Source organism: Ascidiella aspersa, chromosome 4 (assembly GCF_963924565.1).
Source record: "Ascidiella aspersa chromosome 4, kaAscAspe10.2, whole genome shotgun sequence".
Classification (NCBI taxonomy): Eukaryota; Metazoa; Chordata; class Ascidiacea; order Phlebobranchia; family Ascidiidae; genus Ascidiella; species Ascidiella aspersa.
The window spans coordinates 33,398,585-33,423,935 of record NC_139450.1 but is presented as its reverse complement, the minus strand read 5'-3'; the positions used below and the strand labels follow the sequence as shown (position 1 = coordinate 33,423,935).

The 25,351-nt window shown below is 35.5% G+C and overlaps 1 protein-coding gene across 1 annotated transcript in view; it reads right to left on the bottom strand.

Annotated features, from left to right (window-relative positions):
- Positions 1-25,351, bottom strand: part of LOC146157600 (uncharacterized) — a 42,760-nt gene that overhangs the window by 5,819 nt on the left and 11,590 nt on the right. The window contains exons 7-17 of the mRNA XM_083388272.1: positions 25,083-25,295; positions 24,109-24,282; positions 23,708-23,895; positions 20,405-20,522; positions 5,296-15,504; positions 5,128-5,219; positions 3,916-4,072; positions 2,944-3,086; positions 2,292-2,421; positions 1,386-1,526; positions 290-397 (exon numbers count right to left, since the gene is read on the bottom strand). Of these exons, the coding sequence (XP_083244398.1) occupies positions 290-397; positions 1,386-1,526; positions 2,292-2,421; positions 2,944-3,086; positions 3,916-4,072; positions 5,128-5,219; positions 5,296-15,504; positions 20,405-20,522; positions 23,708-23,895; positions 24,109-24,282; positions 25,083-25,295 (11,673 nt within the window). The remainder of the gene's footprint in view (positions 1-289; positions 398-1,385; positions 1,527-2,291; positions 2,422-2,943; positions 3,087-3,915; positions 4,073-5,127; positions 5,220-5,295; positions 15,505-20,404; positions 20,523-23,707; positions 23,896-24,108; positions 24,283-25,082; positions 25,296-25,351) is intronic.

Below are 25,351 nucleotides of genomic sequence, written 5' to 3'. Positions count from 1 at the left end.
TAATTTTGTTGCTTGGAGTCTGCCGTCAGGACGCATAATTATATTTTATTTTGAAAAAACACGGACAAGGATTTTATCAATGTCAAATACCATATAGACGTAGGTAGCATTTGAACGTTTCGAGTATCTTTTTATTCATTTCAACATAAGATTTCAACATCGATGTTGAAAATGACTCGAAACGTTAAAAACACTACCTACTTGATATTTTTACTATGTTCGTTTAAAGTTTCATAAATATTGATATCAGATGAAATGGCCATGTCCTTTCTACAAAGCCATCACTTACTTGGAGTCAACACAAGGTTAGTTAGAGAACCACACAATGAATTACAAGCAGATATTGATATTGTGTAGTTCAAGCAGTTACTCAGGTCATTCCATTCCCAGGTAGTTCCTAGACAAAATAACAAAACAATTAACAGTCAATGAATGATGCACACATAGGTTCAATAACTGTCATCTAGCCCTTCTAAAGTTGCATTTTGACTAACGATTGCGGCTTACGTATCAAAATTAAAGACAGACACACGCATTTGTTCAACAGCTGTAATCTAGCCCTTCTAAGAAGTTCAGTTGGTTGAGCAACGGTCCCGGTATGACCGGAGGTCGTGAGATCGAATCTCACTGCAGGCAAGTTGTTTTTCTTACCTGCCCTGCTTGCATCATTGATAACATTATAGTAAATCTATGGATAACATTTTAGTAAAGCGATTCGGTGTACAAACAATTAACAGGGAACAACACTTTAGGAACAGCACTACTATTAACTGAAATTTTGGTAAAAAGTGAATGTGTAAGTTTGGAGCATAATGGTTGGAGGTTGTAGTCAGACATAGTAAGAAGAAAAGCCCAATAAGAATGTTGAAAATCAAAAAAATAGTTATTCGAAACGTTCAATACATCCGCGTGGGCTTTTTTACTTCCGTGTGGGCTTTGATTTTCTTACTACTTAATGTGCAAGGTTATTTGCTTACTTGTTACTTTTAAAAATACCATAGTTGATGTTAAAATAATTTAAGATCTGATCATCAGGAAATACACTTACATTGTATATCAAAATTATACGCAAACTTATATGGAGTTGTAATTGGTATTTTTTACACTTGACTTAAAATTAAGGTTTAATTTAGCATAACTTGATTTAAAAGCCAGAACTTTGGTATAATCTATTTTTTAAAGAGAAGAGTGAAAATTCAATACGCATATCTTTTTAAAGGGTAGAAAAGGAAAATGATGATATTTACAATAAATACGGCAGATAAATCTACAATCATCTTCAAGTACACAAAGTGCTATGAAGCCTAATAATTTTAATTTGAAAGGCACTTGATTGTTAGGTGCACTATACTGAAATACTAAGAAGTAATAATTTCAGTAATTACCGTTAGTTAGGTATGTACTGGTGTAGCCTATGGTTGTAAGTTCAATGGAGTAGGTCAGGGCCCCAGTAATTCCGAGCCATGAAACTTTCAACGAAGTACAGTTGTAAAAGTCGTTGATTATCTCATCTAATGCTCCAGGCCCTGTAAAGACAAAGGAAATGTCTAAACCAAGGATGTCCAACCTGCGGCCCGTCTGAAATTTTTGTGCGGCCCGCTAGTCCTTTTCACTCCCAAGTAGTATTTTAAACGTTCAATATTAGCCTAATTTAAATGTACCAGTCAGCCTTTAGGGGTGCACTGATAAAATATATATATATAACTATAAAGGCCCGTTATAACTCTAAAGAACAATACTTAATTTTGAAACTTAATAGGTTCTGCGGCCCATTAAATTATTTCAAGTGTCAATGCGGCCCACTATAATAAAATGTTGGACATCACTGGTCTAAACCTTTGACATAAAAGGTGCTTGACGGTGTTTTCTAAACGGGCCATGATTTTTTTATAATTTTAATGAGTTTAAACTTTTAATAATATCAATATATAGAAATCGCCCTTCTGGTGTAAACGAAGCACAAAACGACGTTTCGGCAGCAGATACCAGCTGATCTCATCAGGATTAATAAGTAAAACTAGAATGAGTTAGCCAGCTTATATACTAAAATAAAAAGACTCTTTTTGGCGGCCACAGCTTTTCTAGTCACGTTAGCAATCAACAACTAAACCGTTTGCAACAACAGCACCTGGTTTCACGTTAACATATACATTTTGTATTTAATTTCTTGGGTAGTTTGTTTTGTACGTTTTTATTGACAAACGTGACGTCAGTTTAACAATTCAAATCGACCAATGAGAAACTAGCATTGTCCTCTCGTCCAATCAAAGTTTGACAATATTTAATCTTACTTGTTGTTAAGGCTATTGTGGTTTGAGGGCCTGTACCACCCTTGTTTACAGCAGAGACTGAAATATCGTACGAGGATCCTTCCTGTAGACCGGTTATGTTCTTTGATGTTGAGTTTGCTACTGTAAGTCTCTGTTGTGAAGAAGGAAAGGTTTAACCGATAAAACTGGGACACCAATTATTATATTTCAAGGAATCATTTCCATGAAACTGCTGTTTAAAATAAACAAACTTTGATTTGGCAGGTTTAAATTTTCAAAACCAGGAAAAAATTACAAAAATCAATCTTCATCAACAAAATTCTAACATTATTATTTTAATAATTTTTTTGGATAAAAGTTTGATTGCTTTGAGTAATGTGTAAAAATTTCTGATCGATGTCTTGTTTACTTCCGGGGATATTGCATGAAGAATTTTCGAGCTGCAAAATTGACATATAAAAATCCCGATTATCTTTAATCGATTGCGAAAAGGTAATTTTACTCAAGCTAGTGATTTCAGATTAAAGTGGTAATCAGTAGGTGCTACAACTAGTAAATTAGATTTACAAGACAATTTGTCAACAGTACCGCCTGGATTTTACCTGTAAGGACAAACACAGTTAAGGTTAATTGGTTCTAAAAGCCTAAACTGAATCCTGGAATGTATATTTACCAGTTCAGTCGCCCTCTTTCTACGTGCAGACTTTATAATCACAATCAACTGGTAAGTTACAGCCCCCTCTGTAGCATTCCAGCTAACCACACAATAGCTGCTGCCGACAAAACTGGTTTCAAATCCAATCACATTACCTGGGGCTGAAAAAAAATTTAACATGTTGAAATCTCAGACGCTTAGTTTAATCATCGTACTATATCTATAACAAAGTTTTGCATAATACAGACTTTTGAATATAAATTCTTTGTATTTGTGTAGTTTATATAAATTTTACATTTTTTAGTAAAATACAGTTACAAGTGGCGCAACTATTGAACTGATTATGTCTTAAATGTTAATATATTATATTCACTTTATGGCATAAGATCTCTTTACAAAATACTACGCTTCTTTAACCACAAAACTAGCAAAGAATAACTGATTTTATTTCATGAATAAAATAATAAAAAAAAAAAAAATTGTTAAACAATAAGTCTACAAAACCAACTTTCAAAAATTCAAAATTTTATTTTGAAAAGACAAAAATCTAAACATTTTGTCTTTCAGTTTCTTTTCAAAGTAAGCATTAACCAAGTAAATATATTAAAACTTCTAAACAGAATCTTTTGGTTTATATTATATGTTTTGACAAACCTAATTACTTATTCGAAAGCTCTTTTAAGATAGTGTTAAGGTAACTGTAGAACAGACCGGACTTTACAAAATTTACAGCAACTATACTGAAAATAAGCTCTCTTGGCATATATTTACTGGTCCTACGTTTCTGCTAACTATACGAAAAGCCTTTATGCGTCTTGTTGGCCATGTATGTCATTCCATGATGAAGGCTTTCCGTATAGTTGGCCGAAACGTTGGACAAGCAAATATATGCCAGAAGAGCTCATTTGCCGCATACTATGCCTGTTAGAAACAGCATATTTACAGCAACTATAATATTAAACGTTTTTTAACAAGAGTTTGTATTCCTACTCGTAATTTGAAACTTCATGTCACTGGTGATTGCATGGCCGACCACTGATGCAATGATAGAGTAATTGGTTGCAGGTGTTAAATTAACCACAAAAACACTCGCACCATTTGAATTATAGAAAGCAATTGAACCAGTCGCAAGATTCGCAATGGCAATCTGAAAAACCAAAATTAGGCGAAACTATTCAATGAAACATGCACATACATATGTGTGTTAACAACTGAGATCTGGCCCTTCTGAAGCTGCTTTTTGACCAACGATTACAGCTTACGAATAATTAGTACACCAAAAGCCATTGCATATTAACTTATTTTGTCGATCAATGATGCAAGCAGGGCAGGCTAGAAAAACAACTAGCCTGCAGTGAGGTTCAAACTAACAACCTCGGTCATACCGCGACCGTTGCTCTACAAACTGAGCTATGCAGGTTCAGAGAGTAGTCGAAAAACAACCATACGCCAATGCTTTCTCATCCTGTACGCAAGCCATACGCAAGCACGGCGTATGGCTGTTTCTCGAGCTCAGTGTGTAGAACGACGGTCCCGGTATGACCGGAGGTCGTGAGTTCAACCTCACTGCAGGCTAGTTGTTTTTCTAGCCTTTCCTTCTTGCATCATTGATCGACAGATTCGGTGAGTCTGCAATGGCTTTCGGTGTATTAGGTAAAACTACACTTTATTTTTTTTTAAATACAAAGTTGTAAATTTTAGAATTTTAATTTTACAACACAAGACCGCTTTGTAAACTTATGGCTGAGCAGTTGGTTTGACAACACTCCGGTTGAACTTTGAACAATACAACTGTTTTTTAATCAACCATCCATCAAACCAAATAAAGTGACAAGGATGTCATGTCTATCATCACCCACAATACGCCATGACATTTCCCCTTAAATATCTACAATATACTTAGCACTTCAGAACTTGGTAATGTGCAAGCAATTGAACTCTAGACTCAATTAAGTAACATAAGCCTCAATTCCTACATATAGCTTTAATAAAATATTACATCTAAAAAGTTTAACCAGATCTTACAGTTTTGACGAAATGGTTATCACAAAACTAAATGGAATGAAATGGAAGTTAATTTTACAAAAAAAAAATAACAAAAAAGCAATTCAAACAAAACAATTATTTAATCCTTTAAATACACAAAACTAAAACAAATTAAAATCAGATATCAATATTAAAAAAGAATAACACAAGCAATACCTCTTGAATGAATCTTGCATCAAATGCCAAAAATCTCACAATAAATGATACATTACTTATGCTTTCAATGAACAAGACCGGTGTAATAATTACTGAAAAACAATAGATAATCATTAGTCATAAACACTCAGCATTCAAGCTAAACATTAAATATTTATTTTAAAATACCTGAACAATTGAAACCATCGCCAGTATAACCAGTCTTGCAGGCACAAGTGTAACTACCATCTGTGTTGGTGCAATTTGCATTTGAATGACAAGAATTTGAAGTATTGGTGCACTCATTAATATCTGAACAAGTGTAACCATCACCAGAATAACCAGTCTTGCAGGCACAAGTGTAACTACCATCTGTATTGGTGCAAGTTGCATTTGAATGGCATAAATTTGAAGCATTAGTACACTCATTTATATCTGAACAAGTGTAACCATCACCAGAATAACCGGTCTCGCAGGCACAAGTGTAACTACCATCTGTGTTGGTGCAAGTTGCATTTGAATTACAAGAATTTGAAGCATTAGTACACTCATTAATATCTGAACAAGTGTAACCATCACCAGAATAACCGGTCTTGCAGGCACAAGTGTAACTACCATCTGTGTTGGTGCAAGTTGCATTTGAATTACAAGAATTTGAAGCATTAGTACACTCATTAATATCTGAACAAGTGTAACCATCACCAGAATAACCGGTCTCGCAGGCACAAGTGTAACTACCATCTGTGTTGGTGCAAGTTGCATTTGAATGACATAAATTTGAAGCATTAGTACACTCATTAATATCTGAACAAGTGTAACCATCACCAGAATAACCGGTCTTGCAGGCACAAGTGTAACTACCATCTGTGTTGGTGCAAGTTGCATTTGAATTACAAGAATTTGAAGCATTAGTACACTCATTAATATCTGAACAAGTGTAACCATCACCAGAATAACCGGTCTCGCAGGCACAAGTGTAACTACCATCTGTGTTGGTGCAAGTTGCATTTGAATGACATAAATTTGAAGCATTAGTACACTCATTAATATCTGAACAAGTGTAACCATCACCAGAATAACCGGTCTTGCAGGCACAAGTGTAACTACCATCTGTGTTGGTGCAAGTTGCATTTGAATGGCATAAATTTGATGAATTGAAACACTCATTAATATCTGAACAAGTGTAACCATCACCAGAATAACCGGTCTTGCAGGCACAAGTGTAACTACCATCTGTGTTGGTGCAAGTGGAATTTGAATGGCACAAATTTGAAGAATTGGTACACTCATTAATATCTGAACAAGTGTAACCATCACCAGAATAACCGGTCTTGCAGGCACAAGTGTAACTACCATCTGTGTTGGTGCAAGTTGCATTTGAATGGCATAGATTTGATGAATTGGTACACTCATTAATATCTGAACAAGTGTAACCATCACCAGAATAACCAGTCTTGCAGGCACAAGTGTAACTACCATCTGTGTTGGTGCAAGTTGCATTTGAATTACAAGAATTTGATGAATTGGTACACTCATTAATATCTGAACAAGTGTAACCATCACCGGAATAACCGGTCTTGCAGGCACAAGTGTAACTACCATCTGTGTTGGTGCAAGTTGCATTTGAATGGCATAAATTTGATGAATTGAAACACTCATTAATATCTGAACAAGTGTAACCATCACCAGAATAACCGGTCTTGCAGGCACAAGTGTAACTACCATCTGTGTTGGTGCAAGTTGCATTTGAATGGCATAAATTTGAAGCATTAGTACACTCATTAATATCTGAACAAGTGTAACCATCACCGGAATAACCGGTCTTGCAGGCACAAGTGTAACTACCATCTGTGTTGGTGCAAGTTGCATTTGAATGGCATAAATTTGAAGCATTAGTACACTCATTAATATCTGAACAAGTGTAACCATCACCAGAATAACCGGTCTTGCAGGCACAAGTGTAACTACCATCTGTGTTGGTGCAAGTTGCATTTGAATGGCATAAATTTGATGAATTAGTACACTCATTAATATCTGAACAACTGAAACCGTCACCAGAATAACCGGTCTTGCAGGCACAAGTGTAACTGCCATCTGTGTTGGTGCAAGTTGCATTTGAATTACAAGAATTTGAAGTATTAACACACTCATTAATATCTGAACAATTGAAACCATCCCCAGAATAACCAGTCTTGCAAGCACAAGTGTAACTGCCATCTGTGTTGGTGCAATTTGCATTTAAATCACAAGAATTTGAACCAATATTACACTCGTTAATATCTGAACAATTGAAACCATCCCCAGAATAACCAGTCTTGCAGGCACAAGTGTAACTACCATCTGTGTTGGTGCAATGTGCATTTAAATCACAAGAATTTGAAGTATTAGTACACTCATTAATATCTGAACAATTGAAACCATCCCCAGAATAAGCAGTCTTGCAGGCACAAGTGTAACTACCATCTGTGTTGGTGCAATTCGCATTTAAATGACAAGAATTTGAAGTATTAGTACACTCGTTAATATCTGAACAATTGAAACCATCCCCAGAATAACCAGTCTTGCAGGCACAAGTGTAACTACCGTCTGTGTTGGTGCAATTTGCATTGGAGTGACATGAATTTGAACCAATATTACACTCGTTAATATCTGAACAATTGAAACCATCCCCAGAATAACCAGTCTTGCAGGCACAAGTGTAACTACCGTCTGTGTTGGTGCAATTTGCATTGGAGTGACATGAATTTGAACCAATATTACACTCGTTAATATCTGAACAATTGAAACCATCCCCAGAATAACCAGTCTTGCAGGCACAAGTGTAACTACCATCTGTGTTGGTGCAATTTGCATTTAAATCACAAGAATTTGAACCAATATTACACTCGTTAATGTCTGAACAATTGAAACCATCCCCAGAATAACCAGTCTTGCAGGCACAAGTGTAACTACCATCTGTGTTGGTGCAATGTGCATTTAAATCACAAGAATTTGAAGTATTAGTACACTCATTAATATCTGAACAATTGAAACCATCCCCAGAATAACCAGTCTTGCAGGCACAAGTGTAACTACCATCTGTGTTGGTGCAATTCGCATTTAAATGACAAGAATTTGAGGTAGTAGTACACTCATTAATATCTGAACAATTAAAACCATCACCAGTGTAACCAGTCTTGCAAGCACAAGTGTAACTACCATCTGTGTTGGTGCAATTTGCATTTAAAACACAAGAATTTGAACCAATATTACACTCGTTAATATCTGAACAATTAAAACCATCACCAGAATAACCAGTCTTGCAGGCACAAGTGTAACTACCGTCTGTGTTGGTGCAATTTGCATTGGAGTGACATGAATTTGAACCAATATTACACTCGTTAATATCTGAACAATTGAAACCATCCCCAGAATAACCAGTCTTGCAGGCACAAGTGTAACTACCATCTGTGTTGGTGCAATGTGCATTTAAATCACAAGAATTTGAAGTATTAGTACACTCATTAATATCTGAACAATTGAAACCATCCCCAGAATAAGCAGTCTTGCAGGCACAAGTGTAACTACCATCTGTGTTGGTGCAATTCGCATTTAAATGACAAGAATTTGAAGTATTAGTACACTCGTTAATATCTGAACAATTGAAACCATCCCCAGAATAACCAGTCTTGCAGGCACAAGTGTAACTACCGTCTGTGTTGGTGCAATTTGCATTGGAGTGACATGAATTTGAACCAATATTACACTCGTTAATATCTGAACAATTGAAACCATCCCCAGAATAACCAGTCTTGCAGGCACAAGTGTAACTACCGTCTGTGTTGGTGCAATTTGCATTGGAGTGACATGAATTTGAACCAATATTACACTCGTTAATATCTGAACAATTGAAACCATCCCCAGAATAACCAGTCTTGCAGGCACAAGTGTAACTACCATCTGTGTTGGTGCAATTTGCATTTAAATCACAAGAATTTGAACCAATATTACACTCGTTAATGTCTGAACAATTGAAACCATCCCCAGAATAACCAGTCTTGCAGGCACAAGTGTAACTACCATCTGTGTTGGTGCAATGTGCATTTAAATCACAAGAATTTGAAGTATTAGTACACTCATTAATATCTGAACAATTGAAACCATCCCCAGAATAACCAGTCTTGCAGGCACAAGTGTAACTACCATCTGTGTTGGTGCAATTCGCATTTAAATGACAAGAATTTGAGGTAGTAGTACACTCATTAATATCTGAACAATTAAAACCATCACCAGTGTAACCAGTCTTGCAAGCACAAGTGTAACTACCATCTGTGTTGGTGCAATTTGCATTTAAAACACAAGAATTTGAACCAATATTACACTCGTTAATATCTGAACAATTAAAACCATCACCAGAATAACCAGTCTTGCAGGCACAAGTGTAACTACCGTCTGTGTTGGTGCAATTTGCATTGGAGTGACATGAATTTGAACCAATATTACACTCGTTAATATCTGAACAATTGAAACCATCCCCAGAATAACCAGTCTTGCAGGCACAAGTGTAACTACCATCTGTGTTGGTGCAATTTGCATTTAAATCACAAGAATTTGAACCAATATTACACTCGTTAATATCTGAACAATTGAAACCATCCCCAGAATAACCAGTCTTGCAGGCACAAGTGTAACTACCATCTGTGTTGGTGCAATTTGCATTTAAATCACAAGAATTTGAAGTATTAGTACACTCATTAATATCTGAACAATTGAAACCATCCCCAGAATAACCAGTCTTGCAGGCACAAGTGTAACTACCATCTGTGTTGGTGCAATTTGCATTTAAATCACAAGAATTTGAAGTATTAGTACACTCGTTAATATCTGAACAATTGAAACCATCCCCAGAATAACCAGTCTTGCAAGCACAGGTGTAACTGCCATCGGTGTTGGTGCAATTCGCATTTAAATTACAAGAATTTGAAGTATTAGTACACTCGTTAATATCTGAACAATTAAAACCATCCCCAGAATAACCCGTCTTGCAGGCACAAGTGTAACTGCCATCTGTGTTGGTGCAATTTGCATTTAAATCACAAGAATTTGAAGTATTAGTACACTCGTTAATATCTGAACAATTGAAACCATCCCCAGAATAACCCGTCTTGCAAGCACAAGTGTAACTACCATCTGTGTTGGTGCAATTTGCATTTAAATCACAAGAATTTGAAGTGTTAGTACACTCGTTAATATCTGAACAATTGAAACCATCCCCAGAATAACCAGTCTTGCAGGCACAAGTGTAACTGCCATCTGTGTTGGTGCAATTTGCATTTAAATCACAAGAATTTGAAGTATTAGTACACTCGTTAATATCTGAACAATTCAAACCATCCCCAGAATAACCAGTCTTGCAGGCACAAGTGTAACTGCCATCTGTGTTGGTGCAATTTGCATTTAAATCACAAGAATTTGAAGTATTAGTACACTCGTTAATATCTGAACAATTGAAACCATCCCCAGAATAACCCGTCTTGCAGGCACAAGTGTAACTACCATCTGTGTTGGTGCAATTTGCATTTAAATCACAAGAATTTGAAGTGTTAGTACACTCATTAATATCTGAACAATTGAAACCATCCCCAGAATAACCAGTCTTGCAGGCACAAGTGTAACTACCATCTGTGTTGTTGCAATTTGCATTTAAATCACAAGAATTTGAAGTGTTAGTACACTCATTAATATCTGAACAATTGAAACCATCCCCAGAATAACCAGTCTTGCAGGCACAAGTGTAACTGCCATCTGTGTTGGTGCAATTTGCATTTAAATCACAAGAATTTGAAGTGTTAGTACACTCATTAATATCTGAACAATTGAAACCATCCCCAGAATAACCAGTCTTGCAGGCACAAGTGTAACTGCCATCTGTGTTGGTGCAATTTGCATTTAAATCACAAGAATTTGAAGTGTTAGTACATTCATTAATATCTGAACAATTGAAACCATCCCCAGAATAACCCGTCTTGCAGGCACAAGTGTAACTACCATCTGTGTTGGTGCAATTTGCATTTAAATCACAAGAATTTGAAGTGTTAGTACACTCATTAATATCTGAACAATTGAAACCATCCCCAGAATAACCAGTCTTGCAGGCACAAGTGTAACTGCCATCTGTGTTGGTGCAATTTGCATTTAAATCACAAGAATTTGAAGTGTTAGTACACTCGTTAATATCTGAACAATTGAAACCATCCCCAGAATAACCCGTCTTGCAGGCACAAGTGTAACTACCATCTGTGTTGGTGCAATTTGCATTTAAATCACAAGAATTTGAAGTGTTAGTACACTCATTAATATCTGAACAATTGAAACCATCCCCAAAATAACCAGTCTTGCAGGCACAAGTGTAACTGCCATCTGTGTTGGTGCAATTTGCATTTAAATCACAAGAATTTGAACCAATATTACACTCGTTAATATCTGAACAATTGAAACCATCCCCAGAATAACCAGTCTTGCAGGCACAAGTGTAACTACCGTCTGTGTTGGTGCAATTTGCATTGGAGTGACATGAATTTGAACCAATATTACACTCGTTAATATCTGAACAATTGAAACCATCCCCAGAATAACCAGTCTTGCAAGCACAAGTGTAACTGCCATCTGTGTTGGTGCAATTTGCATTTAAATCACAGGAATTTGAAGTATTAGTACACTCGTTAATATTTAAACAATTGAAACCATCCCCAGAATAACCAGTCTTGCAGGCACAAGTGTAACTGCCATCTGTGTTGGTGCAATTTGCATTTAAATCACAAGAATTTGAACCAATATTACACTCGTTAATATCTGAACAATTGAAACCATCCCCAGAATAACCAGTCTTGCAGGCACAAGTGTAACTACCATCTGTGTTTGTGCAATTCGCATTTAAATGACAAGAATTTGAGGTATTAGTACACTCATTAATATCTGAACAATTAAAACCATCACCAGTGTAACCAGTCTTGCAAGCACAGGTGTAACTGCCATCTGTGTTGGTGCAATTTGCATTTAAATCACAAGAATTTGAAGTGTTAGTACACTCATTAATATCTGAACAATTGAAACCATCCCCAGAATAACCAGTCTTGCAGGCACAAGTGTAACTACCATCTGTGTTGGTGCAATTTGCATTTAAATCACAAGAATTTGAAGTATTAGTACACTCATTAATATCTGAACAATTGAAACCATCCCCAGAATAACCAGTCTTGCAGGCACAAGTGTAACTACCATCTGTGTTGGTGCAATTTGCATTTAAATCACAAGAATTTGAAGTATTAGTACACTCGTTAATATCTGAACAATTGAAACCATCCCCAGAATAACCAGTCTTGCAAGCACAGGTGTAACTGCCATCTGTGTTGGTGCAATTCGCATTTAAATTACAAGAATTTGAAGTATTAGTACACTCGTTAATATCTGAACAATTGAAACCATCCCCAGAATAACCCGTCTTGCAGGCACAAGTGTAACTGCCATCTGTGTTGGTGCAATTTGCATTTAAATCACAAGAATTTGAAGTATTAGTACACTCGTTAATATCTGAACAATTGAAACCATCCCCAGAATAACCCGTCTTGCAGGCACAAGTGTAACTACCATCTGTGTTGGTGCAATTTGCATTTAAATCACAAGAATTTGAAGTGTTAGTACACTCATTAATATCTGAACAATTGAAACCATCCCCAGAATAACCAGTCTTGCAGGCACAAGTGTAACTGCCATCTGTGTTGGTGCAATTTGCATTTAAATGACAAGAATTTGAAGTATTAGTACACTCGTTAATATCTGAACAATTGAAACCATCCCCAGAATAACCAGTCTTGCAGGCACAAGTGTAACTGCCATCTGTGTTGGTGCAATTTGCATTTAAATCACAAGAATTTGAAGTATTAGTACACTCGTTAATATCTGAACAATTGAAACCATCCCCAGAATAACCCGTCTTGCAGGCACAAGTGTAACTACCATCTGTGTTGGTGCAATTTGCATTTAAATCACAAGAATTTGAAGTGTTAGTACACTCATTAATATCTGAACAATTGAAACCATCCCCAGAATAACCAGTCTTGCAGGCACAAGTGTAACTACCATCTGTGTTGGTGCAATTTGCATTTAAATCACAAGAATTTGAAGTGTTAGTACACTCATTAATATCTGAACAATTGAAACCATCCCCAGAATAACCAGTCTTGCAGGCACAAGTGTAACTGCCATCTGTGTTGGTGCAATTTGCATTTAAATCACAAGAATTTGAAGTGTTAGTACACTCATTAATATCTGAACAATTGAAACCATCCCCAGAATAACCAGTCTTGCAGGCACAAGTGTAACTGCCATCTGTGTTGGTGCAATTTGCATTTAAATCACAAGAATTTGAAGTGTTAGTACACTCATTAATATCTGAACAATTGAAACCATCCCCAGAATAACCCGTCTTGCAGGCACAAGTGTAACTACCATCTGTGTTGGTGCAATTTGCATTTAAATCACAAGAATTTGAAGTGTTAGTACACTCATTAATATCTGAACAATTGAAACCATCCCCAGAATAACCAGTCTTGCAGGCACAAGTGTAACTGCCATCTGTGTTGGTGCAATTTGCATTTAAATCACAAGAATTTGAACCAATATTACACTCGTTAATATCTGAACAATTGAAACCATCCCCAGAATAACCAGTCTTGCAGGCACAAGTGTAACTACCGTCTGTGTTGGTGCAATTTGCATTGGAGTGACATGAATTTGAACCAATATTACACTCGTTAATATCTGAACAATTGAAACCATCCCCAGAATAACCAGTCTTGCAAGCACAAGTGTAACTGCCATCTGTGTTGGTGCAATTTGCATTTAAATCACAGGAATTTGAAGTATTAGTACACTCGTTAATATTTAAACAATTGAAACCATCCCCAGAATAACCCGTCTTGCAGGCACAAGTGTAACTACCATCTGTGTTTGTGCAATTCGCATTTAAATGACAAGAATTTGAGGTATTAGTACACTCATTAATATCTGAACAATTAAAACCATCACCAGTGTAACCAGTCTTGCAAGCACAAGTGTAACTACCATCTGTGTTGGTGCAATTTGCATTTAAATCACAAGAATTTGAACCAATATTACACTCGTTAATATCTGAACAATTGAAACCATCCCCAGAATAACCGGTCTTGCAGGCACAAGTGTAACTACCGTCTGTGTTGGTGCAATTTGCATTGGAGTGACATGAATTTGAACCAATATTACACTCGTTAATATCTGAACAATTGAAACCATCCCCAGAATAACCAGTCTTGCAGGCACAAGTGTAACTACCATCTGTGTTGGTGCAATTCCCATTTAAATGACAAGAATTTGAGGTATTAGTACACTCATTAATATCTGAACAATTAAAACCATCACCAGTGTAACCAGTCTTGCAGGCACAAGTGTAACTACCATCTGTGTTGGTGCAATTCGCATTTAAATGACAAGAATTTGAGGTATTAGTACACTCATTAATATCTGAACAATTGAAACCATCCCCAGAATAACCAGTCTTGCAGGCACAAGTGTAACTACCATCTGTGTTGGTGCAATTCGCATTTAAATGACAAGAATTTGAAGTATTAGTACACTCATCTATATCTAAACAGGTGTAACCATCACCTGAATAACTGGTCTTGCAGGCACAAGTGTAACTACCATCTGTGTTGGTGCAATTTGCATTGGAATGACAAGAATTTGAAGCATTAGTACACTCATTAATATCTAAACAAGTGTAACCATCACCAGAATAACCAGTCTTGCAGGCACAAGTGTAACTAGCATCTGTGTTGGTGCAAGTTGCATTTGAATGACATGAATGTGAACCAATACTACACTCGTTAATATCTGAACATGTTGTTGTCAAACAAATTGATGAATTTAAAGAATATCCAGAATTGCATTGACATGAATAACCTGATGTTGAATCTGTGCAATTTGTATTGGATCCACATGTGTTTGTACCAAGAGTGCATTCGTCCAATTGTGTGCAATTTGTTGTGTCACCAGAATAGTTACATGAACAGAGACAATTAAAGCCTCCATTTGTGTTGCTACAAAACCTGTTTTCAGGACAGTTGTGACTTCCATATTTGCATTCATCCAAGTCTGTGCAAATAATTCCTGTTCCCGTGTAGCCAGCATTGCATAAGCAGGTGTAACTGCCATCTGTGTTGGTGCAATTTGCATTTGCGCTGCATGGATTGCTGGTTGTACACTCATCTATGTCAGTGCATGTTGCACCATTGCCACTGTAACCTTCATTGCATGTGCATGATGCTGAAGCATTGCTGGTGCTGCATAATGCATTGGTGTTGCAAGAACATGAACTCCCACTGTCTATAAAAAATTGCATTTATTGAAGGTTTATTCTATTTATATTTGTAGAACACGAGTTGCTTGTTCTGTTATGATTATGCTCAAATAAAAGAATGAGTAATTGTGTTTAGTCACAAATATTTGCTTTTGTCCTATTTAGTCACAAGTGTTGCCACAAAAATAATGTAATTTGTCATTTAATGTTATCTATTTAAAACAATTGTATTTGTATTACTAAATTAAATCTAATAATTTTGCTGTATAAATCCTGGTACATTTGGTGATCTTAGAAACTAACAGGAAATATTAAAATATGTTCAAATACATAAGTAGACAGGGTTGCGGCTGTTGTGTATTTTGTCAGGGGTTTTTTTTCAGGGATTCATTGATGGACATACACACATCCCAAAACTTTTCCTTGGCTTGTTATTGCAAGCAAAAACAGATATGGGATACGTGGCATTATATTCAAAGACCAAATTCGTTTTATAATCGCCCATTATATTCTACCATTGCAAGCGAAAAGTTTTGTAGTATTTGTGTAATTTAATCAATTTGCCCAGTTAAAATTCAAAATTTTAATCACTAGAACCACATCACTGCACTTTGTACGCGACAATAAACATAAATTATATTGCGTTACGCGGTGTCTGTTTAGGGCGGCCAGGCATCAGTTTCAAGATAATGCAGCCAACCAAAAATAATTTTATTCTGAAACAGAGCAGTAGAAACTCCCCCAGACTGCAGCTGCGATATATACGTCAAACGTTTGTGCGCCCAACTGTGACATAATGGATGAACACCGCTGATAAATTCTATTTTTATTTAAAAATTTTAAATTCTATTTTTTATTTAAATAAAATTTCAAGACTGCCATTGGCATATTATGCAGATATTACGTTTGAAAAAATGGTTTTACATTTGAAAATCATTTTCCACTTATTGCCTTAATTAAACATTAAAACCAGAATGGGCAAGTTTGTTACAAAGGGCCGCATGACGAGCTAAATCACACTAGGGCTACAAGGTCATACAATGTTAGCTTTTAGTGTAGAATCCATAACATACCGTAGCCACTGCATATCGTAGTACGGGTTTTTCAGAGTGACGTGACACATTTTAAAGATTTGATTATATTGTTTGGAGCATAATGGTTGGAGGTTGTAGTAAGACGTAATAAGAATATCAAAGCCCATACAGAAGTAGGTATCATTTTGGACGTTTCGAATAACTCTTTATTCATTTTCAACATCATGATTATATTACATCATCATGATTATGTTATGATTATATTGTGGTTTACCTAGTGCATTAATAATAAAAATAAAAAAACACAATCTAAAGGCTTATAAAAACATAATGGACAGTTTTCATAATTGCATATAACAGCCGATTGGAGGGAAGATGTTTAGGTTTCGGCTGTAAGTATTGACATACTTGTGTTTGGCGTTTCAAAGCAGAATGTACCCCCTTGGCGGAATTTGTTTCGCTGATTTAACAGTGCCCCTTTGTCGCGTATTACCGACAGTCTGTATAACCTGTGTCGCTTTAACCATTTCCTTTTTGGGAAATATTGTTGCCGCTAGATATGAGTACAGAGCTAAAATCAACTAGACGGGGTTGCGGTTGTTGTATATTTTGTCATGGGGTATTTCTCAGGGCCTTATTTTCATGGGTGGTTCAATAATTGGGTCATTATAAATAGAGTTATTTACCAGGTTAATTTTGTAATATTATATAGCACACTTTGGTTTATTCGTTTTACGCTTTACATTAAGTTGTAGTTTCTCTTGTCTTGTTTCTGCAAGCAAAAACAAATATGGGCCGAAAATTTCCTGCCTTCACTTCCGACGTAGATGCAAATATTTTTACAAAACAAAAATGCCTATCGATTTTACCCTCTCCCCCCCAAACCAAATAAAACTTATTTCCCCCTATTAATAAAAAACTTGCAATCCATTAAAACAATATTTTTGATTACCCGAAACCAAAGATAAACGATAAACAAAACTAACATTCTCCACCCGGGAGTAAATATTTCGATAACAAAACAATATTCTTGAATTTCTTTTTCAAACGCCCTTCAAAAAATGCTCCCCCAACCCTTGGGCCACAATCACAAAAATCTACAACCTTCTTCATCATCTTTTTTTATTTAAATTCAAATCAACTTTTTGTATTAATTACCCACAAAAGCACCTGATCGTTGGGTTGTTTAGGCCTGAAAAACAAACAAGTGATTCGTAGTATCATTTTTATGGTTTACTAGCAGTTTGATTTACATAACTAGCATATTGGCGAACACTACAAAAGGGAGATATATTGCCAGATATTACTGTCGCTAGGTAGGCGTAGAGAGCTTCAAATAACTTAACGTCACACCATTTTATTGCGAAAAAATAGGACCGCTCATAATTTTGAACCTATAAACCAAAATTACATAATAAACATAAATTTTAAAGATGAAAGCCGAATATGTCTAGTTTTAAAGTTTAACTTTATGAGTACCAGATTATAGACCCTCAAAACTTTTGAGGCACAATTAACAAAACCCGTTTTTAAATAAGAACAATGAACATGGTAAAAACAATTAAAAAAAACATTTTCGCGCTTTGCGCAAAAACACTTAACTTAAGCTGCTTGTTTGCGGTCTGTTTCGCGTGATTACAGCAAGTTTCTTAAAGTTTAAAAACGTTATGACGTTTCCGACCTTTTTATGCCCCTTAAACCATCATGTTGTTTAGCATGGATTATGTAAAAATATGGCAACCCTAGTAAATAGTATTCCACAACAGATTTTGTTTTGTTTACTTGTGAATATAAAATCATAATATCATCTTCGTTGTATAAATAGATGACTGCTTTTAACAATATAGACAAAAAAAAATTACATTTCATTCTTAAAACTGTGAGATTTTTGTCTAGAATTCATTAGACTGTTTCTTACCGTATTCCGTATTTGGTTATTAAGATAAAAATTTAGAATGCGCACACAATTTCAAGATGACGTTATACATTTCGATGAACTGGTTACACTGCGAAATATAATGGCTTATGGTAACATACTAAACAGTTTCCATAATTGCATAAAACATCCGATGACCAGGGAGAAGTATTGGTTTTGTCTGTATTTGTTTGGCATACTGGCTTCTGGCGTTCTAAAGCAAAATACAACGCTTTGACGTAATCTGTTTCGCTGCAATCAAGGTGCCCCTTTGTCATTTATTAGCGCGAAACAGCCTCCACAACATTTTCCTTTCAACCTATTATGGCTATCGAAATTATAGTCCAAACAGCTGTACCAAATATTAAAGTTGTACCACACTTATAATGGATCTTGTCCAATATACGCCTATAACTTATGCCAGCCTTGGCGTTTTAAATGATAATCCTGGTAATGGAGGAGATTGTAATGTTTCTTTGAAGTGTGTGTTTTGGCTAAAAGTGAAAATATTTTGCTCTATGCATTAATAAAACAATTAGTGCATGTTCCACTTAATAGATTGCGGCAAACTCGTTTAGTTCTTTTAAAACAGGAAACGAAATTTCCAAAACCACCAAAAAAACTGATTTCGTTTTATAATTGCCCATTATATTTTACCATTGCAAGCGAAAAGTTTTGCGATTTTTGTGTAATTAATTATTTTTCCAGTTAAAATTCAAAATTGTAATTCTTCCTAATCCTTGCGAATAATTATATTTTTATGGTAGTAAAGCAATAAATAAACGTTGTTGGGTAATCGCCAGCGCGTAAAAGGTTCCGGTTCTGATTAAGCGTAGCCTAATTAGGTTTGATTATTATGTTTCGCTACTCATTACGTATTTTCGTTTCCATGAGGTGCGTTGGAGGTTACTAGAACCACATCACTGCAGTTTGTACGCGACCATAAACATAAATTATATTGCGTTACGCGGTGTCTGTTTAGGGCGGCCAGCATCAGATTTAATATAATGCAGCCAACCAAAGATCAATTTACAACAGAGCAGTAGAAACTCCCCCAGACTGCAGCTGCGAAAAAGACGTCAAACGTTTGTGCGCCCAGCCGTGACATAATGGATGAAAGACGCTGATCAATTGTATTTTTGTTTTAAAATGATTTTCCAAAAATCCTAAGACTGCAATTGACATATCATTGTGACATTAAATTTGAAAAAATAATTTTTCAATTGAAAATCGTTTTTTAAACATTTAAACCAAAATAGACAATTTTTATACAAAAAGCCGCATGAGATACACAGTTTACTTTTGTCAATCTTATAGAATTACGATTCCCTTAAAACGAGCTAAATCATACTAGGGTCACAACGTTATACAATGTTAGCTTTTAGTGTAGAATCCATAACATACCGTAGCCACTGCATACCGTAGTACGGGTTTTTAACATGATACATTTCAAAGAATTGATTATATTGTGGTTTGCCTAGTGCATTAATAATAAAAATAAGAATATACAATATAAAGGCTTATAAAAACATAATGAACAGTTTTCATAATTGCATATAGCAGGCAATTGGAGGGAAGATGTTTATGTGTCGGCTATAAGTATTGACATACTTGTGTTTGGCGTTTCAAAGCAGAATGTACTCCCTTGGCGGAATCTGTTTCGCTGATTTAACAGTGCCCCTTTGTCGCGTATTACCGACAGTCTTTATAACCTGTGTCGCTTTAACCATTTCCTTTTTGGGAAATATTGTTGCCGCTAGATATGAGTACAGAGCTAAAATCAATTTTACGGATATTTGAAGTCCCTCCAAATTATAGTTTTACTATAGAACTTTGGACAAAAAACGGTTTGAAACCAAACAAAAAAATAAAACATAAAAGAATTTGAGCAAAAACAAGATATGTCCCGAAAATAAATGTTCGGCTCATATAATTTTAGTGATATTAAAATTTGTTTCCACTATGTAAGTTAGTTACTTAAATATCCAGTAAAGGTTGTAGTTGGGGAGTTGATTAATTGTCCAAGAGCAGTTTTGGCAGATGCAACAACGTTAATGTGGGTGCTGTTCCCAACAGGAAAGTTTCGTGTTGTTTTCTGCAAAAATTCAAGTTTTCAAGAATTTTCAAAATTAATATTTTTTGTTATTTTTAATAAAAATCTTAAAAAAGAAAATGTGAAAAAGACACAAGGACATGCGACATGTTAAATTTTTTGTTTGAAGGATTAGGTTGTACATAAAATTTTAGGCAGTCTTTTTTACAACTAAAAATATTATTTCAATAAAGCGAAGTGCAAAATCATTACAAAAATACATTTGCATCTGTTTTTTTTTGTTTGTTTTTTTTAACAGTGAGCTTGCTAAACCGCATTTTTATGTAAGTACTTTATGACCTATTTAATTGTGTGATCATTCTATGACTTGCGGTCAAAGGTCACTGAGCACATGGTGCCTTGACATTGTAGTTGTCCTTACGGCAGTTGGTGTTACTACCTTGTCGCGGTAGGAGCTCATGTTGTTAGTTACTTGTAAGTGTTTGGCAATGATGTTTAACTTACTGATTCTGTTTCTATTTTATTAACATTGTTTTGTATTGATTCTATTTGAATAAGGAATCCACTTGTTTAAGCCTTTACGTGTTTTAATAAATTCCTGTACGTGTACACTGATAAAGACTTCAGTATCGGATCGGATCCATTAGTTTTCATGGTAGCAGAAGATGGTTACAGGAAACCAGTTGTAAACACGAAAAATGGCAACAAGTGCAAAGAGATCTCCACCAAAGTTTAAAGACGACTTGCCTTATTCTGCATGGAAAAACAAGGTACGAATGTGGCAGCTTGTCACGGGCGTCGTCAAGAAAGAACAAGCAATTATTGTTCTACTGGAGGGCCTAGAGGGCAACTCGAAAGCGGAAAAGGCTGTTTCGCAATTAACGCGCGAGGAACTACACGCAGAGAGTGGAATGTCCACGTTGATTGGAAAACTCGATGCAGCGTTCAAGACGGAATCTGTAGATGATGCGTACTCTACATACACGAAATTTACAAGGTTTGATAAAAGTACTGATATGGCGATGATTGACTACATTCTAGAGTTTGAACATTTATCGCATAAGATGACGTTTCACGAGATGGAATTGCCAGATACAATTCTTTCTTTTAAACTGTTGGATGGCGCAAATTTAACTTCTAACGAACGACAATTGGCTTTGACATTTGCAAGTGACCTTAGGTTTGAATCCATGAAGTCTGCTCTAAAACGCATATTTACTGAAAGCCCAATTTCTGACAAACTGTCACAATATATTGACGTCAAAGAAGAATCTTACGTAGCCAGTAATCCAAGACATCGAAAAGGTTTTGATAAAAGAAAGTTCAATCCTATTGATAAGTTTGGGAAAATATCTAGATGCGTCATATGTGATTCTAAAATGCATTGGGCGGCAAAATGTCCTCACAAAAGTTGTAATACGTCTATATCTTCTAATGATGTTTCAGACGATGAAGTCAACATTGTGCTATTTTCAAATGTAACCAACAATTGCGTAGCTGAAACCTACAAGTCGGCAGTCATAGACATTGCTTGTTCGAAAACTGTCTGTGGTAAACGGTGGCTGCGAAATTATTTACGTAATTTACATTTTAAGTTTAAACGTGACGTTAAAATCACTCCTTCGCGTACAGTTTTTAAATTTGGTGACGGAATGAGAGTCATTTCCAAATCCCAAGCCCTAATTCCTGCTTGTGTTGGTGGAAAATTGTGCAGCATTGACGTTTCTGTCGTCAAGAACGACTTGCCCTTGTTGCTTAGCAGGTCGTCACTCCAGAAAGCAGGTGCTGTACTTGATCTTGCTCGTGGTCGAGCAACAATGTTCAACAAAGACGTTGAACTGTTTATGTCGTCTAGTGGTCACTACTGTGTTGATGTTTTTCCGAGGAGGCACAAACCTGGTGACAACCACTTCCATGGTCGGAAGAAATGGAAAAGCCCTGGCAATTTGGCCAGATCGTCGTGCCCAGTAAGAGTGGCTCCTAAGGTCAGCGAACCTAGTAAAGAACACACTAAACGAGTTGTGCGTGTAATCAGTGAAATCACAGATGCAGCGCAGTACGAAGACTGTGGTGAATGTCCACATCTCGCCAATGATGAGCGGAATCGATATTACTTCAACGCGTGTAAAGAATGCAAGAAGGTAAAAGAAAATATATCCAATGGTTGGATGCTTCGCCCAGATGATAAGTACGGTGGTCGTCAAGCGACAGATGAGTGCGTCAACATATCATCGGGTTCTTACTTTTCGTCCTGTCAACTTGAGGTTGATCGGTTGCTGTGATGGTATACGGGGGAGCCAAGGTGCATTGCTGTACTGACGGCCCTATTGTGCGTGTCACATCAACGCAGTAAATGAGTTGGGTGTTGGGACGGACTGTTATGTTTCTATTCTTGCGTTTGCTATACATTGCCGAGTGTTCGTTAATCTTTCTATTCGTTGCAATTCACTTTTTAAGAAAAAAAAAATAACAGTGAGTTTGTTAAGATTAACAGTGAGCTTGCTAAACCGCATTTTTATGTAAGTACTTTATGACCTATTTAATTGTGTGATCATTCTATGACTTGCGGTCAAAGGTCACTGAGCACATGGTGCCTTGACATTGTAGTTGTCCTTACGGCAGTTGGTGTTACTACCTTGTCGCGGTAGGAGCTCATGTTGTTAGTTACTTGTAAGTGTTTGGCAATGATGTTTAACTTACTGATTCTGTTTCTATTTTATTAACATTGTTTTGTATTGATTCTATTTGAATAAGGGATCCACTTGTTTAAGCCTTTACGTGTTTTAATAAATTCCTGTACGTGTACACTGATAAAGACTTCAGTATCGGATCGGATCCATTAGTTTTCAAAAGTGTTTTAGTTGGACAGCTTATTATTTTATATAAAACAAAGTCGACATTTAATGTTTAACAAAGACCATTGACAATAAACTGGATATTGCAATTATTTAGGTATTCGGAATTGATAACTTTAACCTTTGTGGTCTATAGGAACTGCAGTTAGATAAGTTAAGTAAAACACAAGGTTAAAGTTAAAAACAATTTTAGACAACAATGTTTCAGCATTAGAATAAAATGCTTACGACCTATAAAACACCCAATGCAATAGAACTGTTGTAAAATGACCTAAATCGACCCACTAAATTTCACAATCGTTTTCACACAGAATATAAGAAATAATGTAATACTAAGATAATGTGTATTTACTGTTAAATTAATTTACTTACTACTCGAAAGATATTTGAAGAATCCATCAACCCCTCATCAAGAGTTTCGGTAGATATTCCACCAACGTCATTTGTGTACGTAAATGTGAATTGGGAAGCTCTTGCAACAATATTGGATTGAAAGCGAATAGTGGCCTCTGAATTTTCACTACCAGTTACCTTGAACGCAGTCGATGAAACCGAAACAGCTGCGTTCAACAAAATAAATGTATGTTACCGAAAAGATTTGAAAAATATTTGATTGTACACCAAAAATCAATTTGAAAGAACTATATAGGAATCTATCTACAGAAAAAATATTCCAAGACTACATGTATTATGTCTTCTAGTAATAATGTGTTTCTTAAAATAATCTTTTTTCTTAAATTTAAGAATATTTTTTCTACCAACTTCGTACCAACCTGAAGTATGTAGAATGACGATGTTGTCAGATGCAAGAGAACTATTAGAAGTAAAAACTCGGTCATAATATGCGAGTCCACCAATGCAAACTCGAACCAGATAATTTTGCTTCAAAGCATAAATTGTGTTTGGCTTCACATAGAGGATTCCATTGCTATAAGTTTCTGCAAGTGCTGCAAAAATAATTTAACTAATTGTGAAACTTTTTACTAGGTTAAACAAATTAATTAGTCATTCTTTTTGAACTAATCCGATGTTGTGCTGAGGACAGCAGTAAATTACAAACTTAAATGCGGGACGAACAAGAAAATCTACCACAAAATTTACTATTTAACCAGTGTATAGCATAACAACAAGTGTCTGGTGCCTTTTAGTTTAAAATTGGTAACACATTTAGCAATTTACTATTTAACATTAATAACAGAAAATAAAAACTATAACATTACCAAATGCTACAACTGTTTCAGATTATTTTATTTGATTAATGAACTATAATTTATATTGTTTTATTTTAGCATCTATGCTTGTTCAAACACTCTAAATTTTTCATAAACAAATCTGAAAAAAGTCACACAATTTACAAAAGATCCAAAATAATATTTTTTAAAAACAGAATACTGCAATTTGTTTTTCTGTTTATTATTTTTGTCATAATCTGTTTCAAAGTAATCTGGTTTAGATGTTTTAAACCCTTGTGATTCTTTTTTAATGCCAGTTTTTCTTGAAATTTAAAACAAGCTTCTGAAATATTATAACGGCAAAGGGTGAAATTTTGAATAGAACTATTTGTTATGTACGGATGTCAATTTGGGTTACTTGAATTTTTATATCCAAATTTGAAGGTGAAAAAACTACAACAAGCAAAACAAGGATTTAAATTATTATTATAACCTTACCGCAATGTAAGATTAGTTAACAAATATGGGACATTAACAAAAAAACACATTACATTGGAAAAACTGTATATTCTTACACTCATCAACTTGAAATGTAATGTTTGATGTTTCTGTTGCTGTCGCAGTTGAAATTGTGAAACTTGTGACTTGTCCATTTTTATTGTAAACAACAAACTGTCGTTCAGTTGACGGAACGCAACTTTTGTCAGCTGTTGCACTTTCACTTGCTGACACTTGGACAACATTATTTGATGCTCTCACAACATTAAACGTTACGATTCCACTTGATGCTACAAATAATGTCAGTATTAATAACTAACACAGATTTTTTAGAATGTAAAAGACA